The sequence below is a fragment of the Capsicum annuum genome, chromosome 4, assembly GCF_002878395.1.
Source record: "Capsicum annuum cultivar UCD-10X-F1 chromosome 4, UCD10Xv1.1, whole genome shotgun sequence".
Lineage (NCBI taxonomy): Eukaryota > Viridiplantae > Streptophyta > Magnoliopsida > Solanales > Solanaceae > Capsicum > Capsicum annuum.
This window is the reverse complement of record NC_061114.1, coordinates 164,663,965-164,689,625: the sequence shown is the minus strand read 5'-3', so window position 1 is coordinate 164,689,625 and position 25,661 is coordinate 164,663,965. Positions and strand designations below refer to the sequence as shown.

Sequence of the window (25,661 nt, the reverse complement as noted above, 5' to 3'; positions counted from 1 at the left end):
GTGCAGGGGACATCTTAAACTTCTAAGAAAACTGTGGACACCATCATGAGAAGAGAAGTAAACCTTGCAGGTATTTTGGCTTATCACTGCTCTATTAATAAGATTAGTAACCTATCATGTGGTTTATTGAACTTAGCTATTGAATCATGGATCATAGATTCTAGAGACTCAAACCATATTACCTTTAACAAGAAATTGCTTAAGAGTGTTAAGTCTCTACCATTTCACTTTCTAGTTACACTACCCAAAGGCTATAAAGTAAAGGTAACTAATTAGGGATGCTTGTTTAAGTTTAACATTGACTTTGTACAAGGTATTATTTGTGCCTAGTTTTACATTTAATTTGATTTAAGTGCATTATCTCACTTAACACCTTAATGATGTAGTTGGTTTCAATAAGGTCTCGTGTTTCATGTGGGGCCCTTCACTTACTAGAGCATGGAATGGACTCTATTTTCGATGCTCAAAGTTCCACAATGTTCCTTAATTTTCATCACGAGTTTCTGTTGGTTTTATTTTCACTCCTCCTAATTTTTCTTTACTACATGTTTCAGATAAACAAGCTCTCTATTCACTTACTTCATCTGTAAATTTGGATACTCCAAGTAATAAAAAGTCTTGTACTAATAATGAGATTTCATAGTATCCTGTTCATTAGTTTAGTTCTGTCAATTCTGGTTCATCATACATATATCATGATTCTAATGTGGATCACCTATGGCATAATAGGTTAGGTCATGTTCCTTTTGTGAAAATGAAGAGTATCCACACTATCCCCATTGCATTCTCACCTAAACAACTTTTGATCTTTCCACAAACAAGATTGCCCTTTCCATTCCAGACCACAAGTATCTCATCACAACCTTTTGACCTTCTCCACAAGGACTTGTGGGTACCCTATCACACACCAACTTATGATAGCTAAAGGTACTTCATCACCATAGTTGATGACCACAGTAGAGCAACTTGGACACAATTACTCACTTGCAAGAGTAATACTTTAGCAACAATAAAAACCTTCACAACACTGATAGAAAACCAGTTATCAACCCCCATTAAGATTATTATAACTAACAATAGGCTGGGATTTATCAATAAAGAACCACATCTTTTCTTGAAATCAAGGGGATAATATAGCAAAAGACTTGTCCATACACACAATGACAAAATGGTGTAGTAGAAAGAAAGCACAAATATTTACTTATAACTACGAGGGCATTACTATAGAATTCTAAGGTACCAATAAGGTATTGGGGGGAGTACATTCTCAAAGCAACTTACCTAATAAATAGACTACTATCCACAAGTATTCAAAATAAAACACTCTTTGAAGTCCTATAGTCCAAACAACCTACTTATTTACATTTAAAATCCTTTGGATGTTTGTGTTTTCCCAGTACACTCAAAAGTCATAAAGAGAAATTTAAACCTCGGCCTACCACTCATGTGTTTATTGGACACTTCTTCAACACAAAAGGTTACAAGTTCCTTGATCTACATACCAAACAAGTGCACATTTCAAAAGATGTACTATTTTATAAGACTGTATTTCCTTTTTCTCTTTCATATCCTAATACTAGTTTTCCTTCTGTGTTGAGGCACTTTAATTCTAATCCACAATTTAATTCCATAAGAAATAACTTGGATAATGTTGTATTGAACAAACACCACCCTATTTTCTATACAAATTGTACTACTGATGCTAACTCATCTTAGCATCCTACACCATACACTGCCACTAGTGATATCAATGATTTATCTCATAATGTTACCACTTTATCACCTTAATAGGTAACTAACCCATATAAACCTAATAGTCCTACCTTTCCAGATTTACATCCAACTTCTGCACTTAGAAGAACCAATAGGATATACTTAGTACTACCTTATCTTAGTGAATATAGATATACATTACCAAACTTTTAACCACAAGCATCACAAATAAATGGTACCACTGTTCAATACTTTTCACTACTATTTTTGATCCATAAAATCAACATTTAGTAAAAAACATCATTCATGAATGTGAACCAAACCCTTATGAAGAGGCAGTCTCAAGCCCTGCCTGGTAAGAAGCTATGACACTTGAATTTGAGGCACTTTATGCTAATAACGATTGGATTTTAGTTCATATACCTACAGGAAAGAGAGTTATAGATTGCAAATAGGTCTACAAAATAAACACAAGGTAGATGAGACAGTGGAAAGACTCAAGGTACACTCAATAAATTGGTGTTTACTATACTGAAACTTTCTCTCTAATTGTTAAGATGACTACAGTTAGAACACTAATTAGTCTAAATATCAAGAAAGGTTGGGATCTATTTCAGTTAGATGTAAACAATGCATTTTTATATGGAGATTTGAATGAAAAAGTATACATGGAGATTCTCAATGTATGCAGGAGGATGATAAAAAACTTGTGTGCAAGTTAAACAAGTCCTTGTATGGACTAAAATAAGCTAGTTGACAACGGTATAACAAATTAATAGAAGCATTATGTTCAATGGGATATTCATATTCACGTAGTAATTATTCAGTGTTTTACAAGAAGCGTGGATCTGTTACAGTCCTTGTTGCTGTACATGTAGATGATTTGATATTAACAGGAAATAATTTGGAAGAGATGACATTTGTGAAATCATTTCTACGTAAATAATTCAAAATAAAAGAGTTAGGAAAACTTCACTACTTCCTAGGCTTCGAAGTCCTACATAAAACAGATGGAGCACTGATTTCATAAAGAAAGTTTACTAAAGACTTGATAAGAGAGTTTGATTGTTCCCATTATAGTGCAATAGCTTCCCCACTAGATACTACAACCAAACTGAGAGCAGATGAAGGAACCCCACTATCTGATCCAACATATTTCAGAAAGTTAGTAGGAAAGATGAATTTTCTCACAACTACTAGATTGGGCATTGCATATCGTGTATAACATTTAAGCCAATTCCTGGAGGAACTAAAGAACTTCACTAAAGACTGTTTTCCTTGTAGTAAAATATTTGAAGAATAAACCCAGCATGGGGATCTTTTTTTCCAAAGAACCAAATTATACTTTCACTGTTTACTGTGATTCTGATTGGGCAACGTGCCCTGATTTCAGAAGATTAGTAAGTGGCAGGTAACTAGTGATGATGGGTGATTGTCCTATCAGGAAATCTAAAAAGCAAACCACTGCCTCACTATCTTCAGCGGAAGCAGAGTATAGAGCAATAAGGAAGGTGGTGAGATTGTTAGTTTTGCTTGAAAGACCGCTTCATGAACAAGGAGAAGCCCCTTTTTTACCTATATAAGTTTTTTGTGTTAGATAGTTAGGTAGCCATTCAAATTACAAGAAACCCAGTGTTCCATGGAAGAACAAAACACACAGAGGTGGACTGTCACTTTGTTCGAGACAAGATTCAACAAAGGCTTGTAACTCTCCATCTCACTTCAACTCTTGATCAATTAACAGATATTCTGACAAAAGCACTCACAGGTCCTAAACATTCATTTGTATTACACAAGTTGTCTAGAAGAATCTCTCTTCCAACTTGAGGGGTGTGTGTGTATGTGTCAATATTATTTAGTTAGTCTTAAATTATAAATATTTGTACATAATTAGTTAGTGAGTTAGTTAATAATAATCTAGTTGTCACTCTAGTGGATCAACTAGATACCTTCTTTTTTTTTCTTTTCCTTGTACTCATGTATATAGAAGTTGTTGAGTTGAGTAATGGAAGTTACAATTTTAATTTGTCAAATCTGGTCTTCTCCATTTTTCTCTCTCATGCTTTCCTCTCCAATGGAGTCTTCTTCTCGAAAGCTCACTGTTCTAACAAACTATTAAGTATTTTTGTCAAAGAGAATGGGAGCTTAATCACCCGCCATTTTGCTGAAAGTCGGTTATGTTGGATACCTAATTCATAGGAAGTATTTAATATTCTACTTATTTGAAGAGATATCGCATTTGTCCAAAATATACATCTTGCTTACCATGGAATATGCTAAGCATATTACAAGAAATGAAGTTAATAAACCATATAAAAGTCGTCATAACAATGTTTACAAGAAAGTCTCAAAAAATGAAAGTCAATAATTAGTTACAAATTAGGAATACCCTCAGAATTAGAAAGCAACATCATGTTCTTGAACTCCTCAAAATCAAGAACACCATCAAGGTTAGTATCATACATGTGGATCATGTTTCTGCAATCACTTCCTTCTTTCTCATCCCACAATCCTAATCTTGACAACAATTTTTGAAGCTCCTCACAAGAAATAAAACCATCTCCATTCAAATCAAACACCTTGAATGCTTCAACAAGATCATCTTCCAATTTATTATCAACATCGCTATCCTCTTTTATCTCTTCTCCATAATTTTTCTTTAGCATAGCCTCGTAAAAGAATAAGAAGTCGATGAAGTCAAGGCTCGTTTTACCTACCAAAGATTGGAGCTCGTCAAGGCCCGTGCAAGCTCCTATCTTATCAAGAAGGCCTTTGAGCTCATCTAAACTCACCAATCCATCACCATCTTCATCAAGCTTGTCGAAAATCCTATGGATGTGGCTTTCGTTCAACTTAGACATTCTAACTCAAAAAATAAATAAACATTTATCAAACGAAGAACTGCAAACTAAAACAAAAAGAAGAAGAAGAAAAAGAACAACAATAACGATAATCGCGTCTAATCAATACTCGATCGCTTTAGTTACATATATATAAGATCTTAAGTCAAGTTGTTACGAAGAACAAATTAAAAGTAGAAGGAAACTTACATTTCTTTTGCTTGGAAATTTAAAATGAAGCTACCAGGTTGAAATAACGATAAGAAGACCACTATCATGAAGAAATAAAATTCAATGGTTTGTTCTTTTTATCCACATACATGGAAAAGGAGAATTTATTCCCCAAGTGGAATTCTCCTTTCCTCCTTGTTTGGTTAGATTCTTCTATGCAGTCAAGAATTTAGTAATGTCTTTTATATAGAATAGAACCAAACCTTATTGCCACGGAACAAATCTTCGTTTTGTAGTGATTGGGTGCACACTAACTAGAATTAATAATATTTTAATTTGTGCACTACTCATGTTAAACATACTTTATCAATTAATTAGGAAAAAAGGACACTCTATAACACTTTTTAAAATAAGTATTCTAAGTTTGAAAATTTTTCAAAAAGTGGTCAGTCGGATATATACTATTTTCGCTTTATAGTCATTCCTAATTTGGGTCATTTTAACCTATGTAGTCAATATACAGTCCATATACAATATTGATACAGTCTATATACAACACTGATACAATATTCAACTTGTACAATTCGGCCTTTTTAAAAAATATTTTAATTTTTTTTTATATAAATTTTTTAACTGATCAAATATTCTATTTTTTTTAATTGTTTAAAAATAATAATTAAATTATATAAAAATGATATAATTGTTAAATAGAATATGTATCTATATAAGATATATGTATAGAAATTGTATAGTTCTATCAAATATGTATATGTATAAAATATATATAAAAAATATATAAAAAGTGCATGACAATTATATAATTGTTGTATAAAATGTGTAAAAAAAATATACAGTTATTGTATAAACTGTATATCAAAACTGTATAATATTCGTATAGAAATTTATATGTATAAGATTTGTATAGAAACTATATAGAAGGTGTGTAGAAATGGTATAAAGCAAACCAGTAAATTGAAATGATTAGAAAGTTAAATTTAAATTCTATGATCATTTTCATAGAAATAATTTAATTTAAAATATCATTGCTGTTCTTTCCCCATTAATTAGATCAATAGAAAATTAAAAAAATATTACTCCCTCCGTCCTATTTTATCCGTCTCAAATTTCTTAATCTGGTGTCCTATTTTACTTATTAAGACAAGACAATTTTTTTTTCATGTTTTAACCTTTGCATTAATTATTTTTTTTTTAAATTAAAATATAAATATCATTTAATAGGAGTACTATGGTAAAATAATTATGTTATTTATTATTATTTTAATAGTTATGTTATCTCAATTTGAAACGAATAAAATGGACGGAAGGAGTAGTAGAAAAAACGTGCAAAGCGTGAATAAATAGTCAACTTTGATTAACTCCGGGAGGAGAGTTTGCGGCTATCAGAGAGAATAGAATGATCGGGTTGACTGCGGCTATCAGAGGGAATAGAATGATCGGGTTGACTAAGTTACAAGTGAAATCATTATTACTGATCCTAATCTAGTTTGGCCTATGAGACTTTAGTTGCGGATTGAATTGAGTTCATACGAGTTGGAACAAGAGCAAATTATTAATTCGTCAAAAAAATATTGGGATTGAAATGATCCATTGGATTAAAATGAGATAGATTGAGGTTCATAACTTAATTTGTCTAATTCTTACTAAATTTTCTTATTAAATTTTAATTTTTTAAATAATTATTAACGTACTTAATTAACAAGTTCTTTATTGCATCCAACATAAAGAATGCTCCCTCTGTTTAAAAAAAATGATCTATCTTTTTTTTTAATTCGTTTAAAAAAGAATGACTTTTTTTCTCTTTTGACAGTACTTTAATTTCAACTTTTCACATGGCATGTTTAGGACCAGAAGATTAAAGGACATTTTGGTACATTTGACACAATTTTAATTTAAGATCATAAGATTTAAAAGTCTTCTTTATTTTTTAAACTTTGTGCCAAGTCAAAAGAGATCATTCTTTTTTAAACAGGGGAGTAATACATTTATAAAATAAATTAATAAAATTTCGCATGAGTTACTTTTAAGTTACATATCAATTTAATTCTGTATCAGTTAAATTAGATACGTCAAACTAAATTGAGTTACTTCCTCCGTTTCAAAATAATTGGCCTTTTTTCACTTGACACTCTCCTTAAAAAATTATTTATTATGGGTTTATTTTATCAAATTAGCCTTATTAATTATGCTTTGAAAATATAAATTTGAGTAAATATACTTTATTTAATCATTTAATGTTGAGGGTAGTATTGGAAAGACATAACAAAATATTCTTGATTTCATCAAAAAGGAAACTAAATTGAAATAAATATTTTTAGAAAGAGGATCAATTAAAATGAAACGGAGGGAGTAGTAAATAAGCAAATTTTCAACCAGCTTTAGACAAATTTAATACACTATATTTGTTGTCTAATTGTATGACGTATCTTTTTTGGTTTAAACCACCCGGTGTCCGGTACCTGCTTTTTAGGAGTCCGATTATATTCGGACTCGCCTCGCTTCGGGCCCCATTTGGGGGGAGAACTCCCAACAGAGTATTTGTCCATACCCAGAGTCGAACCTTCGACCTCTGGGTAGATTGGGGCAGCCCCTTTCCGTTGTGCCACCATTGCTGTTGATAATTGTATGACGTATCAACACACAACATGATCATTTATTGTCCTCGTAATTCTAGCACAAAATAGTTCCATAAAACAAGAGGCTCTAATTAATTTTTTATATAATTAATCAATTACTCCCTCAATTCAATAATATTTATCCATTCTTAACTTGAAATACATATTACTTCCTTCATTTCACAATAATTGAATTGTTAGAATACGATACACATATTTAGAAAAAAATAAAAACATAAATTAGATATGTTTTTCATTTTTACCCTTTTGTAGGGTAGTTAATTAATAAAGCAAGTCCTTCAAAATCAACCATAGAAAGTTAATTAATGAAGGTAATATTGAATTTTTTTTTCAATATTTATGTTGAATAGTGAACAAATCAATTATTCTAAACATTAAAAAATACTCCAACAATTTAATTATTATTGAAATGGAGGGAGTAAGAAGCATAAATAACATGTGTAATTTTGGTGTAATTTTACTATATTACTTTCTAAATATAATAAATGTAATATCTTAAAAAAATGCATTGAATATAATAAACAAATATAATCGATAAATAAAGATGAACGGAACAAAATAATACTCGTGTTACACAAAAATGCATGAAAGTCGAACTCTCCGACGGTGGTGAAATAGTTAAAGTGCCTGTCTTCAACCGCCAAGCTACTTCAACTATTTTCGGTAGAACTTTTGGTATTGATGGTTACATTCTTGTTATATTTTCAACTATAATTATCTTTGCCAAATTACTCAGCTTCTGAAATTATGTTTCTAAGATATGTAATTATATTATTTTGCTCTTTGATGAAAATGAATTTGGTTACAATCTCAAAATCTTTAATAAAATCTTCATAAAAAGAGTTGAAAAAAAATAGACAATCTTGCTAAGCCAAAAACTAATTTGGGTAAAACATATGATATTGTTACTATGGTTATTTTCCAAATGAATATTATGACTTATGTGAGTGATTGAGTGATAGATTCTTGTGATACTAGGCATATTTGTGCCAGTAAAAATAATTTTGTTTCTTACACCAAAGTTAATAAAGGAGAAGAACTTGTATATCTTGGTGATTCAAAAATTACTACAGTTCTTGGAAAAGAAAAAGTTCGTAAACTCACATTTAAAAAAACTTTGACTTTAACTAAAGTGTTACATGTTCATAGTATTCAAGCTGATTTGATTTCTGTGGGTTTATTAGATAAAGCCAGAGTGAATATTTTATTTGAATCTAACAAAGTTGTTTTAACAAAAAATAATAATTTTGTTGGCAAAGTATATTGTAGTCGTGGTTTATTTGTACAAAATGTTATGAATGAAAATACTAGTACTTCTACTTATTTGATTGATACTTTTAATTCATGGCATGCCAGACTTGGATATGTTAGTTTAACTTATATTAAGAAACTGCACTCTCAAGATCTTCTTGCTAATGTTAGTTTTTCTAGCATTGATAAGTGTGAAATTTATCCTGAAGCTAAATAGTTTAAAAAGTCTCACTCTTCTATTTTTAGACAATCTAATTTATTAGATTTAGTGTATACTGATTTGAGAGACTTGAAATAAACCATGACTAGAGGTGGTAAAAAATATTATATCACATTTATTGATGATTTTTCTAGATATACAAAAGTATATTTGTTGAGAAATAAAGATGAAGCATTTGATAAATTTTTATTATATAAATCAGAAGTAGACAATCAATTGAATAGGAAGATCAAAAGAGTAAGAATTAGTAGAGGTGTTGAATATATTTTATTGAATGTTTTTTGAAAAAAAAAAAGAATTATTCATGAAGTTACTCGTCCATACTCACCCAAATCAAATGGAATAGCTGAAAGAAAAAATAGACTTTAAAAGAAATGATGAATTATTTGCTTGTTAGCTCTTGTGCATCTAATAATTTTTTAGGTGAAGCTATTTTATCTGCTTGTCATTTACAAAGAAGAATTTCTTAAGTAAAAAATTGAAAAAACTCCTATGAATTGTGGAAAGGTTATCCCCCTAACTTGAAATATTTTAAAGTGTAGGGTGCCTTTCCAAAGTTATGTTGCCTGACACTAAGAATAGAAAAATTGAGTCCACAACTTCTAATTATATGTTTATTGGTTATGCTAACAATAGTGCTGCATATAGATTTCTTGTACTCAATAGTGATGTTCTTGAACTCGATACTATAGTTGAAACAAAAAATACTGAATTTCTTGAGAATATTTTTTCTTTAAAACGTGATAATATTTCTCATGTTCATGCTTTTAAAAAGAAAGTATTTCTAGATTTCAAAATGTTTTAGAAAGTGTGGAACTGAGGAGAAGTAAAAGACCAAGAATAGAAAAATTCTTTGATAATATTTTTAATATTTATATTAATGATAATGATCCTTTAACTTTTTCTGAAGCAATTTCTTCTCCTCATGCACCTCATTGGAAAGAAGCTACTAAATTTGAAATAAATTTAATTTTAAATAATACTTGAAAATTAATTGATTTACCCCCTAAAACTAAACCCATTGATTGTAAATGAATTTTCAGAAAGAAATATCATAATGGTTCCATTGATAGTATAAACTAGACTTTTTGTAAAGGTTTTACTCAAAAATAAAATATTGATTATTTTGAAACTTATGCTTCAGTAGCAAAAAATTTCTCTATTCATATTTTATTTACTTTGACATCTATTCATAAATTGCTTATTCACCAAATGGTTATCAAATCTGTCATTTTAAATGGTGATTTAGAGGAGGAAATTTATATGGAGCAACTTGAAGATTGTGTAGTAGTAGGCATTTGTAGGGGGGTGCGGATATAGTCGATTAACTAGAATATAAAATAGATTTATTATATATCTAATGAATCTATTTTTCTTTGTGCGTGGATATTTCTTAAATTTTGTTTCAATATCTTTTAATGATTTATTCTTTTCGTAAGATATATTCATTAATTTATTTGGTTTATTATTTTATCCTGTAGTAATTGCAGAGTTACAAATTTCTGTATAATAATTTATCCTAACTATACTGTAATGTATATCTAATTCTAGATTTTCAATGTTATTTATTATCTTGTATTGTTCTTTTCGTAGTGAGTTTTTAAAATTATATAAACTATCACATGTACTTTTTTCTAAATTTTCTAAGGTTTCTTCTATCCATATTAATTTTTCTTTTAGATTTTCCATTATTTTCTTAATTCGGTTTCTATAATTAATTTCATTATTTAGATTATCTTGATTTTCTCTAGTTTTTCTAATATATTCTAACATCTCTTAATCTGTATAATATCCTTCTGGGTAAATTTCTTCGTATAACTGTTCTAGCCAATTTATGATTTCAATTTCATAGTCTATTACTTTTTCTAATATTATTTTCTTAATATCTATTATTTCTATATCTTTAAGTATATATAAGATTAAAACTTTAAGATAATCTAGATGATCTATCTTTTAAAATTGATTTTATTATAATAATTTATAGTTGTTTGTTTTAGCCTTAGTAGTTCTTGCATATTTTTATTAAGAAATTCTATGTATTTTATATCTTTATTTTCCATGTATTTGTCTATATTTATTTTCATCTATTTTTCTAGTAACTGTATGTTTCTCATATCTTTTTCTAAAGATCCTATGTACTTTATCATGGTAAGTATTTGTAAGAGTAGTTAGGTAGGTATGGTATATAATTTACTCTAGTCATGTAATATTTACCAAATGCTTTTTCTAATATGATTTTTCTTATATCTATTACTTTTATATCTTTAAGTGCATACAAAATAAGTTTTTTAAATTTATCTACCATCACATCAGATAAATAATTATTCATTTTCATAAAATTGCTTTTTTTTCAAAATATTCCCTTCAACCATGTACATAACAAAATATGGCCATCTTCGATTACTATATACTAGATTATTCTTAAATAACATGTTCTTCGGTCACTATTAGCATGGTAATTTGGATACTTTTCCCTTAAACAGCGCCTCTACTCTGGTTACTCCCCACCACGGCTTCTTGCCTCATTGGTTTCACCTTTAGGATGACATAGTTCTTAGGGATTTTTCTCCGTTTTCACTTTGTTAATAAACTTCTTAACATATTATTCCTCGAATAATTCTACTATAAAGTAACTACTATGAATCTATTTTATCATATCATGATTGTTGGAAATTATGAATTTAGCTATTCATAATCATAAATAAATATACCTATTCGGGTAGTTTTGATATTTCTGAAGTTTGTTCCTCCATAGCTTTTTCCATTGAAATATGTCTGTTTTTTAATTAACTGAGTAAAATATTTGTTGTGGAATGGAGAGAGTATTTGCTTCAACGCATGAAGGCTTGCTTTGCAATGCCTTCAGTTGTCTTCCTTTATAGAACGAAAAAAAAACTTTACAAGCATCTTTACACATTTTTTAAATGCTATCCTATAAGTCAAAAAGGCTACTATAGGTTACCTAATCCTAAAAAGTCTATACATAGCCTTTAAAGGCTAAAGAAAAAAGTCCAAGGCTATAAGTCTACATAATTTACAATCTTAACAATTTTATGTAAAAATCTATACAATGCTTCATAAATGATCCAATATCTTATCTTCCGTTGATGTTATCGTATCTGCTATACCTCCATTATTTCTTCTTATCTTATCTTTCCAACTGGCATTTTGTCTTCTTTTATTCTAGATGTACTTCTGGAATAATGTTATCTTCTCCATTACATCTTGAACATTGGTGATCTGGATATTTGTGTCCGATTATTTTACAATATCTTGTCAGTAGTCCATCTAAAATAAATCCTTTTTTAATTGCTCTTGCGGTAGATTGTTTTTCTGGGTTAAGTAATGTCATTATCCATTGTCTGACATCTTCCATATCTGCTTGTCGTAGCTCTTTTGAATTAGAGTAAATCATTTGATGATCTCTCGAATAATAGCTCCATATTGGGTTTCCATTAGTATAATTATTTGTCAATTCTTGGATAATCGTAGCTAGTTCAATAAGTCATTTATTTGCGTAGAAGTCGGGTACCTCAATTCTGGGTATCTCCGGTTGCTGTGTAATATCTTCTGGTATGATCATATCTCTAGTTAGTCCTATTTTTACAACTTGTATAACTGGTTTTATTTCGTCATATAGTATCTCTGCTGGTGCAGTATAACACTTTATGTAAAATAGATTTCCTTTCGTTATCCTTTTGTAGGTGGTGAATATCTTGTGTAATTCTTACATAACTGTTAATTCTTCTCCGTTTTGGGTGTATATGGTGTTTAATAGTCCATAGTCAAAACAAGTTTTTACTAGGCTTGGGTTGGTTTTGAGTAGTGCAATTAGTTTGTTATATCCTTGTAATTTTTGGGTTATATAGTTGGTGTTTGGTTCTTTGATGTTTGTAGTTCTGGGGTTATGGTTTAGAAAAGTTTGTACTCTGTAGATATTTTCTATGTATTTCTGGGCTGTGTAGTTGTAAACCTTTTTTATCTTGGTTTAGGCTATCTCGGTATGTAGTAACTTGTGGGGGTATGAACAAGTGGTCTTTTTGTGTTTTTGGTGTAAATAGTTTTTCAAATATTTTATTCATATTCATATTCTGGTATCTTGGTCGATTAACTCCTTTGCTTGTACCTGCAGAAGTAGATTGATAAATGTTATGGGTTTTATGGAGTGTCCCAACGTCTCTTTCTAGCTCTAGAATTTTAATGTCTTCCGATCGACATAGCTCTGCACACTGCTGAGTTAGCTGATTTGTAGCTATAGACTTCAGTTTATCTTCATTAGTCTTTAGCTTTTCTATCTCATTACCCATACTGTCTACTTTCATTGAAAGCATAGTTAGGGTATTAAGTATTTTTTCTAGAGTATCTTCTTCTATTATTTCAGTATGTGTAGCTTTGTCTTGATATGTAATCTGCAATAACATTTTTGTTAGTACTGATCACTTCAATTATAAATGTGAAATTTAATATATTCAAGACTAGTCTTCGAATCTCTTTTGTTGTAACTGAATTTTGTATTTTCTTTGTTAACCACCAGCGTACCTGTCGTACAATAAATTTGTTATACACAATATATGGCTCAAATGCTAACAAACATTTATATAATGAACATAATTCTTTCCTATTTATTTCCCATTTTATTTCTGTCTCATTGAACGTACCTGAGTAGTATCTACAATGGTGTTCTATTTTTTCTGCTTCATATCGATATTTAAGTACTCCTCCGTAACTATATTCACTAGCATCTGCTTCTACTATATATATAAATTTTCTATTTTCATCTAGAAATTGTAATTTTGGTAATTCTTTACAAAGTAATTTTATTTTTTGAACTTGTTTTTTATCTTCTTCATTATAGTTATATTCTACATCCTTTTTTAATTTTTTCTGTAGTGGTTTTAAAGTTTCTGCTAATTTTGAAATATATTCTCTTACTTGGTTTACTAATCCTAAAAATGATTGTAATTTCTTTTTTGTATCTAATTCTTCTTTCGAATTTATTATTTTTTGTACTATATGTTGTTGCATTTTTACTCCACTTTTATCTATTTGTATTCCTAAAAATTCTATCTGGTTTTTCATAATTTCAGCTTTCTTTTCGCTTAGACTTATTTCCGATTTTTCTATTATATCTGTAAACTGTTCTAATAATTTTAAATGTTCTTCTTTAGTTTTTGTATATAATAATATATCATCTATGTATACTATACAGTTAGATAATTGTTTAAAATAACTATCCATAAAATGTTGATATCTACCTGGTGCATTTTTATATCCAAATGGTAATACGTTCCATTCATAAAATCTTTGTGGCACCGTAAATGCGGTTAATTCTCTAGATTCTTCTTCTAACTTTAGATGGTAAAATCCTGATTTACAATCGAATTTGCTAAAATAATTATATCCTTGTATTTGCCTTATTTTTAATATCTTATTTGGTATTGGATAATTATATGTTATAGTTTTTGCATTTAAATTTCTATAGTCAATAACCATCCTACTTTTTCCTCTTTTTTGTTCACTATGTTTATTTGCTATAAATGCTGGACTATTATGTTTACTATTACTTTTTTGTATATATTGTTTTTCTAATAATTCATCTATATGCATTTTAAATTCTTTTAAATCGTCAAAATTATATGTTAATGGTTTTTGGGTTATTATGCTATTTTTATCTATTAATTCAATTTTTATAGTAGTTTTATGTTTTGCCCATCCTTTTAATGGATCTTCACTATATAATTGTTCTAATTTTTTTCTTAATTATTTCTATTTTATTTATTGAAAATATAGTTATTTCTGTTTTATTTATCGCAAATACTACTAGTTCTATTGTATCTTCAGTATTTTTTATATTTTCTAACTTTTGTGTAATTTTTTCACTTCCTTTTATCCAATCAATTTTCTTTCTTATTTTATTATTGACTCTTTTTGCTCTTACTTTCTGTTTACATGGTGTTGTAAACCACCAGTCTGTTCTAGTTATTATATGTGGGTATAATTTATCTAAGAACGGCATTCCTAAAAGTATATCTTTTGATGTTAGTTCATAATTATAAATTTCTTCTATTGTTAATATCTTATCCCATACTTGTATTTTTACATTCCTAGCTTTATAAGTAATTAAACTTCCTTCATTATTAAATCCTTTAACTATTATTGGTGTTTTTAATTTATTCCATTTACTTTTTGGTAAGCAATTATATCTAAATAAATTAGCTTCTGCTCCTGTATCTATCATAGGCGTATAATATTTACTGTAATATCCTTCTACTACTATCTTCATTAATACATATATTTTCATTTAATGTTAAGGCTCTTCTTAAGAATAACTTTTCTTTGTTATATGTTAAGGTTAATTGTGTATGTTCTATATTATATGGTTTTACTTGTTCTAACCATTTTATTCCTAATATTATATCTGCTTTTTGCATTTCTTCCTTTATTTCAAATTCTATTTTTATTTTTCTAACTCCTATTATTATTTCTTTTTCTGCTATATTTTTACTATTTATTAAACTTCTTGGTAGATCTGAGCACATATCATTATCAGTTTTTATTTCTTCATTTTTTACTAGATATTTTGCTATATAATTTTCTTCTTGTCCTGCATTCAAAAGTATTAGATATTCTTTTTCATTTATTTTTCCTGTTATGTAATATTGGTTTAAATTACTTATTGAATTTGTTTCATAACTTGTTCTTTTTTATGAGCTTGATGATTCTGGTTTTTCATCAGCTATTCTTTTCATTGTACTTATTCTATCATTTACTATTTCTAAATTTTCTTCTATATCTATGTCTCTATAGCTATAATCATTATAATCTATTATTTTTACAATTTGTTCGAATGGGCTTTCTATTTGTATTTTGTTAATCTTATTTTTTCCTGTTATTTTATGTTTTGTTGTTAATACATATAGATTTTTGCATCTTGCTGTAAATATTTTACTTCCTGGGGTTAATTCTATTCCTGATATTTTCCAATATAATACGAGTGATTTATCTATATTTTTATCTGTTACCGCTACTGAATAATTTGCACTTATTATAAATTTAAATTTTTGGTATATTAAATTTCCTTTTACGGTAGTTATTATACTTTTTTCTATAGGTTTTATAATTCTATCATCTGCTAAATATAATTCTATTGGTGTATCTATTCCTTCTCTAAAACATGCTTTTATTAATATCTCTGTACCTCCTAGGTGTACATATTTTATTGGATCTCCTTTACTTTTTATATCATTTATCTCTTTATTAATTATTCTTTTTGTTACTAGTGGTATACTAGCTTTGCCTTTTGCATATGTGCAGTCTATTACATGTTCTTTTTGACATACTACATAATATTCGTCCTTTTTCCTAGTAAAAATATTTTTTATTGTTGGTATTTTAAATATTTTTTCTACACTTAAATCTAATTCTTTTCCTTTTATTTCATCAAATATGTTACTGTCAAATATTATTTTTTGTTCCGTTCCTTCATCATTTAAATATTCTTCCTTTGTTATTATTTTTATATCTTCTTCAGTCATTTGATTCATCTATTTCACTATCTATTTCATTATCTATTTCATTATCTGTTTCGTTTTCTGAAATTTCATATATACTATCCTCACTTTCTAATTCATAATCTATATAATCTATCTGCATATATTCTGTATTATCTATTTTTATTTCTGATATTTGTTTATTTTTTGGATTTTTAGGTAATTTATAATCTCTAGCTAAATGTCCTAACTTTCCACAATTATAACAAGTACATTCTTTTATGGATTTCTTCTTTCTATATGGTCTTTTGTATTTATAATTTTTTACATAATATCTTTTTCTCGGTTTCTTATATTTATATTTTGATTTTTTATATTTCTTATATTTCTTATGTCTTTTTCTTTTCTTATAATATCTTTCTTCACATCCAAATTGGGGTGCTATTTTATTTTTGCAACATGCTAAATTTCTTATTAAGGTTTTTTCCATTTTTAATTCTTCTCTATATTTTTCACATAAGTTTTTATACCATTGTTGTAAAAATTTTATTCTTGCTCCTAGCGTATCTACTATTTTTGCTTCTTCCCAACTTTTTATTATTTTTGAACTAAATGGCTCGGGTAATTTATTAAAATATAATTTTCTTATCTCTTTACTTTCTTCTATACTATATGCTCCTTTATAATAATATTCTTTAAATGCGCAAGTATATTCATCTATATAACACATATTACATATTGCTAATTTTAACATTAAATTTCTATTTGTATATTTTTCTTCATCTTGTTCTTCTTCTATTGTTATCGTACTACCAAATTCATCTTTTATAGCTGTTTCATATTTTTTTAATAGTTCTATAGGTATTAGTTTAGTTGTTGTCGATGATGTTCCTTCTATAGGTTTATTAGTCCTTAATACTTTCTTGCTATTTTCAGTTAAATTTGAAAACCATAGTTTTACTGATCCTATTAGTGTTCTTTCAATATATTCCGGTGCATCTGTTATGTTTATATTATTATCTAATAATTGTTTTGTCATATATCCTATCCATAATTGTATTGTTTTTTCTGTATCTCTTGCACAGTCTAGGTCTAAAAAGTTATAATTTTTATTGACTATTTGTTTTGGTGTCCATTTGTCATATTCATTCTTTAGATTATATCTTTCAAACTTATTCTTATAATATATAGGTTTTCTTATTTCTGTTGTTTTAGGTATTATATTTTCATCTTCTTTTTTATCAAGAGTATTTATTTCTGTGTGGGTACTTTCTAAGTTTTCCTCATTAATTTCTTTTTGTTTTTCATTGATTTCTAAATTTTTTGTATTTGTTAATATTTCTGTATATGTTTCACTATCTTCTGAATCATAATTATCTGTCTCTTCAACATCTATGTTATTTATTTCTAATTCTTTGTTTTTTATTTCCAATTTTTCCTTAAATTGATTTATCTCGTTCAGTAATTTTCGTTCTCTATCTTTTTCTTCTTTTTCTTTTTGTCTTTGTTCATACAGGTCTTTTAACATTTGTAGTTCTTTTTCTAATTCAGCAATCCTACTATTTTTAGTTTCTTCTATTTTTCGTATTTCTTCTGTAGTTTGTTGTTTTATTTTTTCTATTTCCTTTTTCCTATCTATTTCTTCATTTTCTTTTTCTATTCTTACCATTGCTGTCAATTTATCTTCTAATTTTAATTCTTCTTTTTCTAACATTAGATATAAATGTTCACCTATTTTCTTATATCTTCTTCCTAGATTAGAAAATACTATTTTTATTTTTAATCCTTCGTGGTTTTCATATATTTTTTCATCTATTATAAATTCTTCTTTGTTCATTTTATTGTGAATAGTTCATGTTGATATATATATTCTAAACTATCTATTTGTGATTCTAATTTTGATATTTCATCTTTTTGTGTATTTATTGAATTTTTACTAACTCCGGCAAATATATTATAATGTAGTCTTTCTATTCTTATTTTTAATTCTTTACGTTTTTCGGAAATAATTTGTTTTAATTCTTTGTATTTCTGCACTTTATTCATTTAAACCTTATTTATAATATCTTGGTAGGTATCTAAATCTAATTTTATCATAATTAGTTGGTATGTGTCTCATTCTTCTAGATTTTAAATGGATTATTAATTTTGATTCAATACTAGATATTAATGTAATTAAGTAGGTTAATCTTTGTGGGTTTTCTTTTGTTTTATTTAGACTTATATATTCTGAATGATTACTAATTAAAGATTCTTTAATTTTTCTAAAAGCTTCTCTATTTTTAAATGGTCTTCTCATAATTAATTTAATAATTTATAGGTAAATTCTAATAACTCTAACATATAGGTAAATTCTAATAACTCAAATATATATCTCACTTCCGTATTTTTTGAATAACTGGGCTCTGATACCATTTGTAGGGGGTGCGGATATAGGCGATTAACTAGCATATAAAATAGATTCATTAGAGGTAAATTCTAATAACTCTAACATATAGGTAAATTCTAATAACTCTAACAAAATTAATAATCCATTTAAAATCTAGAAGAATGAGACACATACCACCTAATTATCATAAAATTAGATTTAGATACCTACCATGATATTATAAATAAGGTTTAAATGAATAAAGTGCAGAAATACAAAGAATTAAAACAAATTATTTTCGAAAAACGTAAAGAATTAAAAATAAGAATAGAAAGACTACATTATAATATATTTGCCGGAGTTAGTAAAAATTCAATAAATATACAAAAAGATGAAATATTAAAATTAGAATCACAAATAGATAAAGTTTGTAAATTTAATAAGTTTTTATATGATTTGAAACAAACCTCCTGAACAATTAAATGAGAAATTTGATCATGTTTAATTAAGCAATGAGTTCACATGCATTGAAGTAGATAAATGTGTTTATACAAAGCTTGTTAACGATCATTGTGTTATTATATGTCTTTATGTGGATGGCATGCGTATTTTTGATTTTATTCTTGATATAATATATGAGACAAAAACTTTTTATCTTCTAATTTTGACATGAAAGACATGGGAGAAACAAGTATTATTTTGGACATGAAGATAATCAGAGATCATGATGATTTGGTTTTAACTCAAGGACATTATGTAGAAAAGATTCTTAAAAAAGTTAAAAATTTTGATGTGGTACTTGCGAGCACCCCTTTTGATGCTAATTGTGATTTGAAAAGAATCATGTATAAGCTATTTCTCAAAATAGATATGCTCAAATGATTGACAGTCTAATACATTTGATGAATTTTACTAGACTTGATATAACTTTTTTTGTGTGTAGATTGAGTAGTTATACTCATAATCCTAATAATGATCACTGGAATGGATTGATAAGACTATTGAAATATTTGGAAGGTTCCACGAATTATGATATTAAATACAGTGGATTTCCAATTGTACTTGAAGGAAACAGTGATACTAATTGGATTTCTGATTTAGATAAGACAAACTTCACTAGTGGTGATGTGTTTACCTTTGTGAGTGCGCCATAACATGAAAACAACCAAACAGACCATAATTGTAAGATTTTCATAATCTGATTTTCGAGTCATGATGGCACCTACTTTATCCTACCAGTAGGTAAGCCAAACTATAGCTCGAAGCTATGAGTATTGTGCTAATTTGGTGGAAAATGTCATAAATGTCTCAAATATTCAAGTAAAAGGCTTACAAGAGATAAATCATACAATAATATTAAAACAAAAGATAAATAAGAGAAATGATAATATCCCACGACCTAGTAGTGTTGGTACAAGAGCCACTAATACCAAAAAAATATGAGTACTATCATAGTCAAATATACATCAGTCTCAAAAATAAAAAGACTAAGCAAAATGCAAAAGATGGAGAAAAGGCCAACTTCGGCTTTGAAAGCCCACTCTATCTCCAAACTATGGCTTGCACGATTGTAGCATCAACGACAGTAACTAGTACTTGGATCTGTACCAAAAAGGCACAAAAATATAATAAGGATATCAAAGACATGGATACTCAGTAGGTATCATTGACCGATTGAGCTAAATCATAACAGAAATATAATAAAAATGCGAGATGAATAAACTAAGTCAAGGTGAGAGGGCAAACCTGAATGCTCAAGGAACATTTATCCTCAAGGATGAGTAAATTTCGAGCTTAATTGGTGCTAAAATCAATCCAACAATAAACTAAAAATTTTAAAAATAAATTGAGGAATTAACCATGAATTAAATGAAAACTTACTAAGATTTTGATGAATAAATAAGAAATCCGAGTTCATAACTACCCCAAAATCTCTTAATAAATTCTCACCTAATTTTTCACACTCTTTAGGGCTCCAAGCTCTTGAATTTGTGCAAAAATAGGAAGAAAATTGGATAGGTGGGAGACTTAATGGTCTCTAAGTGCCACTTAAGTAGACACTTGACTGCTTAAGCGGTCACCACTAAAGTGGACAGGTATTACTTAAGAACTACCAGTTGACCTGCACTCTCTGCTTAAGCAGATAAACAACTACTTAAGCATCCTTCACTTAAGCGGAATGGACTTTACTTTAGTGGCCCCCAGTTGGTAAGCCTAGTTATTTAAGAGACTGACTGGCTAATTAAGCGACCGACTAGCCGCTTAAGTCACTTTCGTTAAAGCGACCCAATTGCCGCTTTAGCGGATGCACCAACTGAGACTTGAAAAATTTCAAGTCTCCACGGACCCTTCCAAATTCATTTGAAATTTCATAAATGCAAACGAACTACAATACCCTATCAAATTTGATATTTCAGACTCAATGGTGCAATCAAAATTTCATCTGAATTTGTTTTGACAAAAAGTAGGGACCATACCTAATGACAATTTTTATAAATTTTCGACCAATAGTCCAAAATAAGATCGGAATCCTTGACACTTCAGAGTGTGAAAAATCTTACTAAGCTATACAATGTTGTTTGTTTAGTTAATTATCTTAGTTTTTGTTATCCTCTAATCGTCTATCTAACTTAGCCCCACAACTATATCATTTAGTGGGGATACAAGGACTAAGTTAAATGCATTTATTTCATCCGTATATGAATCAAATTGGGAAAATTAGGTATATCCTATCATATACGCAAATCATAATGTTGATTTCTCTAATTATAAGATACCACTCCATATATCCCACGATCTAATCTATTATTTCTCCTTCCAGGCTAACAATAGAAATATAGGTTTATCCTAATGGTCGTAAATCTGTAGAATAGTAGAAAAAAAGATATATGAACAACCAAACATAACAATCAACAATAAAACGACTCAATTATATGCCTAAGTATTCAGGTTATTAGCCTCAACCCCAGAACAAGGGTGTTTATCCACTCACATTCTTACAACAAATCACAAGAATGAAATTCATACGTAAAAGCCAAAAGTAAACTAAAGTAAAGATTAAGAACCCTAATTGCATCCTTACTCATGTATTTTCTATCCCCAAAAGTCATCCAAGATGCTTACAACAAGTGCCAAGTGTCCTATTTATAATATGAAAGAAGTTGGCCGAAATTATCCCTTGGGCGTGGCATACCCTTGTTTCTATACGATTAGGGGCGTGACATGCCCTAATTACGGATCTGCACTATTTTCAGCCTAGTATTTGATGTCTTAGGGAATATCACTCCCTTATCTCAGAGGTTTGAAGGCATGGCATGCCCTTGTTCTCCAAAAATCTTGAGTTTTCCATCGTTAACTCCTTTTGTTTGCCTTAAAGTTTCGCACTTTGTAGATGTCTTTCCAACCTCGTATGGCCTTGTCGTGTTCCCAAGAATTTATCCTATTATCTAAAATGATCTCCTAGAACATCAAACACCACAAATTAGTGCACACAATTCAATAGAATTCACTGAGATACACTAAAGCAACACATAGCTCAAGATAGTAACACTAGTTTTCTCATCTAAACTCCATGTGACCAATTTGATTCAAAAATTGTTTTGGACATGCATTGGAAAATATAAATATATGATTTAACACTTAATTATACCATAAAAATACATTAAGAACACAAAGTAATCCTCAAAACTAGGCTAAATACATATAGATCATGACACTTAGGTGCATAAATACACCTAAGATCACTACCCCACACTTACAACCTTATTCATCCTCGAACAAATCTTTACGTTAATATTCATTCAAGGAAGACTCCAATATTACTACTATAAGTAAGACACCCAAGTTAGTACTACAATGACTACACTAATAGCAAGTTCCAGCTTAAGCATGTCATATAAAATTGAAAGCTCATGAATGCTACTTCAAAATACTCTAACCTCAAGAATTGACTCTACCAAGTTATAATACTCATGCATATTACTTAATCAAAGAGATCATGCAAGTCATCTAAATATCATCAAATACGTGCCCTTCTCACAAGAGAGTTACTTATATTCACTTATAGATATACAATGCATCATAAGAATATGTATAAGAATAAAATTTCACTCACTCTCACAAAGAATTCACACACACCACTAAAAAACTTCCAAAAAGCGGCGCAAAAAAAAGCGACGTACAGTGTCGCTTTAAAAAGCGATGTTGGTCGTCGCTTTTTTAGTTTAATATTAATTTTTATTTATTTTTTATTAAAAGCGACGGTCAACGTCTTAATATCCGTCATTTTTTTTTTTGCAGATTTTTGTGTCAATTAATTAAAAAATAATTTATAATATTTTTAAATAAAAGCGACGGACAGCGTCGTAATTTATTAAAACATAATGATTTTTTTTAAAAAGCGACGAAATCCATCGATTTTTAAATTTCATTTTTTAATACTTTTATTTTTATTAAAAGCGACAGATGACGTTGCTATAATTTTTATTTTTTAAAATATTAATTCTAGAAAATCGACGTTGTCCGTCGCAATTTGTAATTATTTTTAATTTTTCTTTATTTTTTACAAAAAGCGATAGACAACGTCGCTTTTGTTAAAATTAAATAAAAATTAATTTTTTAAAAAATGATGTTGTCCGTCACTTTTTAAATTTATTTTTTATTTTGTTTATCTTTATTAAAAGAGACGGACAACGTCGCAATAATTTTTATTTTCTAAAATTTTAATTCTAGAAAAGCGATGTTGTCCGTCACAATTGGTAATTATTTTTAATTTTTCTTTATTTTACAAAAAGCAACGGACAACGTCTTTTTTGTATAAAAATTAATTTTTTGAAAAGCGACGTTGTCCGTCGCTTTTTAAAATTAATTTCTATTTTTGTTTATTTTTATTAAATGCGACGAACAACGTCGCTATAATTTTTTTAAAAATATTAATTCTAGAAAAGTGACGCTGTCTGTCGCAATTTGTAATTATTTTTATTTTTTTTTATTTTCAAAAAAAGCGACGGACAACTTCGTTTTTTTAAAAACTAAATAAAATTATTTTTTTGAAAAGCAACATTGTCCATCACTTTTTAAATTTATTTTTTATTTTTATTAAAAGCGACGGACAATGTCACTATAATTTTTATTTTTTAAAATATTAATTCTAGAAAAGCGATGCCGTCCATCACAATTTGTAAATATTTTTAATTTTTTTTATTTTTTCAAAAAGCGACAGACAACATCGCTATTGTTAAAATTAAATAAAAATTAACTTTATGAAAATGACACTGTCCTTCGATATTTAATTTTGAATTTACTATTAAATAAATAATTTTTATATTAAAAAAAATTTAAATGTATTCAATTATATATTGAATACATTGATATCATATGATCAATGGATAAAAAAAATATACTGTTGTAGTTATAATATAATAATATAAGCTAAATTAAATGATAATTTATCATTGTATATATACAAAACGTTGTATTACAAGTTAATTTAGATGTGTATGTGATGTATCTAGTACATATTGTGAATTTTATAGTCAATCAACTATATATATTAAATACATTGATGTCATACGATCGATTGATCAAGGTAATAATATATTTTTAAAATTATAATATAATAATGTAAGCTAAATTAAGTGATAATTCATCAGAGTAGAAATAAAATACGTTGTATTACGAGGTAATATGCTCGTGTATGTGATGTATATAGTTAAAATCTAGCTAACTGAATCTATATATCCAAATATTTTGAATAATACGTTAACATCACATGATCGAGGTAAGAATACACTATTGAAGTTATAATAATGTATTTTATTTTACAAGAATCTTCAAGCTTGAATAGATTTTTGAGAAGGTCTGCGTAGACTGTACCCTCCATAGACCGAATTTGTGGGACTAAATCTGTTTAATTGTGTTGACACCCAATTTTGACCTCACGATACCCCTCTCAGGTTGCTATTTTATATAGTAATTTTACGTAACGTTAATTCTTACATGCTTAGTTTATTTTAATATTGGCGTCTTACTATTTTTCTCGTTTTTAAATATTTCTCTAATTATTATTTATTGATAATTTAATATAATGTTTTGACGTAACATCAATTTTACATGCATAGTTATTTTAATATTGGTGTCTTATTATTTTTCTCGTCATTATTACATTTACTAAAATAGCAAACCTAATTCAATTCAATTTTTCCAATTCATTTATTTTCTAGCCTAATTTTATCAATTTTTAGCTTGATTGGACTCAATTACAATTCTAGCCACAATTTTTTTAACTTCACATAATTTTGAATGTCAGCCGTTGATCAAAATTGATCAAACGGATGAGATCAAATGTCCAACTTTTTTCCATTTATATCAAAACACAAACCCTAACACCTTTCTCTCAAAAACCAGCAGCATACCTCCCCTCTCTCTCCTTCCTCTCACCAGTGACCACTATGGCCACATCAACTTTCCCTCCGTTCTCCCCCTCCGGTAACAACTAGCCCCATGCCAGTGACGAACCAGCCTCCAACGCCACCAACACCATCTCACCATCCACCATTGCCGCCTCCGTCCATCATCGCCGCCTCCGTGAGCACCAGCTAGTCCATTTTATTTTGGGGGTCTCTTTTGAAATTTTAACCAACTGCATAAGTTTCTTTTCTTTCAAAAACTTTTGTTTTTGTAAACAAACAAAATTTTCAAAAATTGGAAACACTTTTGGCATTAAATTAGAAAACAATTAAAGTGTCAATTATGCTCTGTATACACGAATGTGTACTGCGTTCTATTTGTTAATTAAGTTTGATGCTATGTTAACATTTTGATTGCTTAAGTTTAGGAAATAGGAACAAGGTCCTTATTTGTTAACTGGTGTATTCATTAGATCATTGAGAAAGTACTTTAGGAGGATCTATAAAAAAGAACAGTTGTTGCTTGAAAGAATTTGGAAGATTTGAA

General features: G+C 28.5%; 1 protein-coding gene across 3 annotated transcripts; it reads right to left on the bottom strand.

Moving 5' to 3' along the window:
- Positions 1–3,907: 3,907 nt before the first annotated feature.
- Positions 3,908–5,169, bottom strand: LOC107854437 (probable calcium-binding protein CML44). Of its 3 annotated transcripts, none has more exons than XM_016699452.2 (2): positions 4,764–5,169; positions 3,908–4,542 (listed from the first exon to the last, which is right to left on the bottom strand). In XM_016699452.2, the coding sequence occupies exons 1-2, from the start codon at positions 4,829–4,831 to the stop codon at positions 4,086–4,088; spliced, it is 525 nt and encodes a 174-aa protein (XP_016554938.1). In that variant the 5' UTR covers positions 4,832–5,169; the 3' UTR covers positions 3,908–4,085. The 3 variants fall into 3 exon arrangements, with proteins under 3 accessions (XP_016554938.1, XP_016554939.1, XP_016554937.1); XM_016699453.2 differs by having other exon boundaries at positions 3,908–4,579; positions 4,764–5,164; XM_016699451.2 differs by having other exon boundaries at positions 3,908–4,575; positions 4,764–5,162.
- Positions 5,170–25,661: the final 20,492 nt, after the last annotated feature.

What these genes read in the sequence shown, in the direction of transcription:
- LOC107854437 (XM_016699451.2), bottom strand. Translation starts at nt 4,831, where the DNA reads ATGATAGTGGTCTTCTTATCGTTATTTCAACCTGGTAGCTTCATTTTA. An exon ending in AATTTCCAAGCAAAAGAAAT is followed by an intron (nt 4,576 to 4,763) that starts GTAAGTTTCCTT and finishes TTTTTGAGTTAG; the next exon opens with AATGTCTAAGTTGAACGAAA.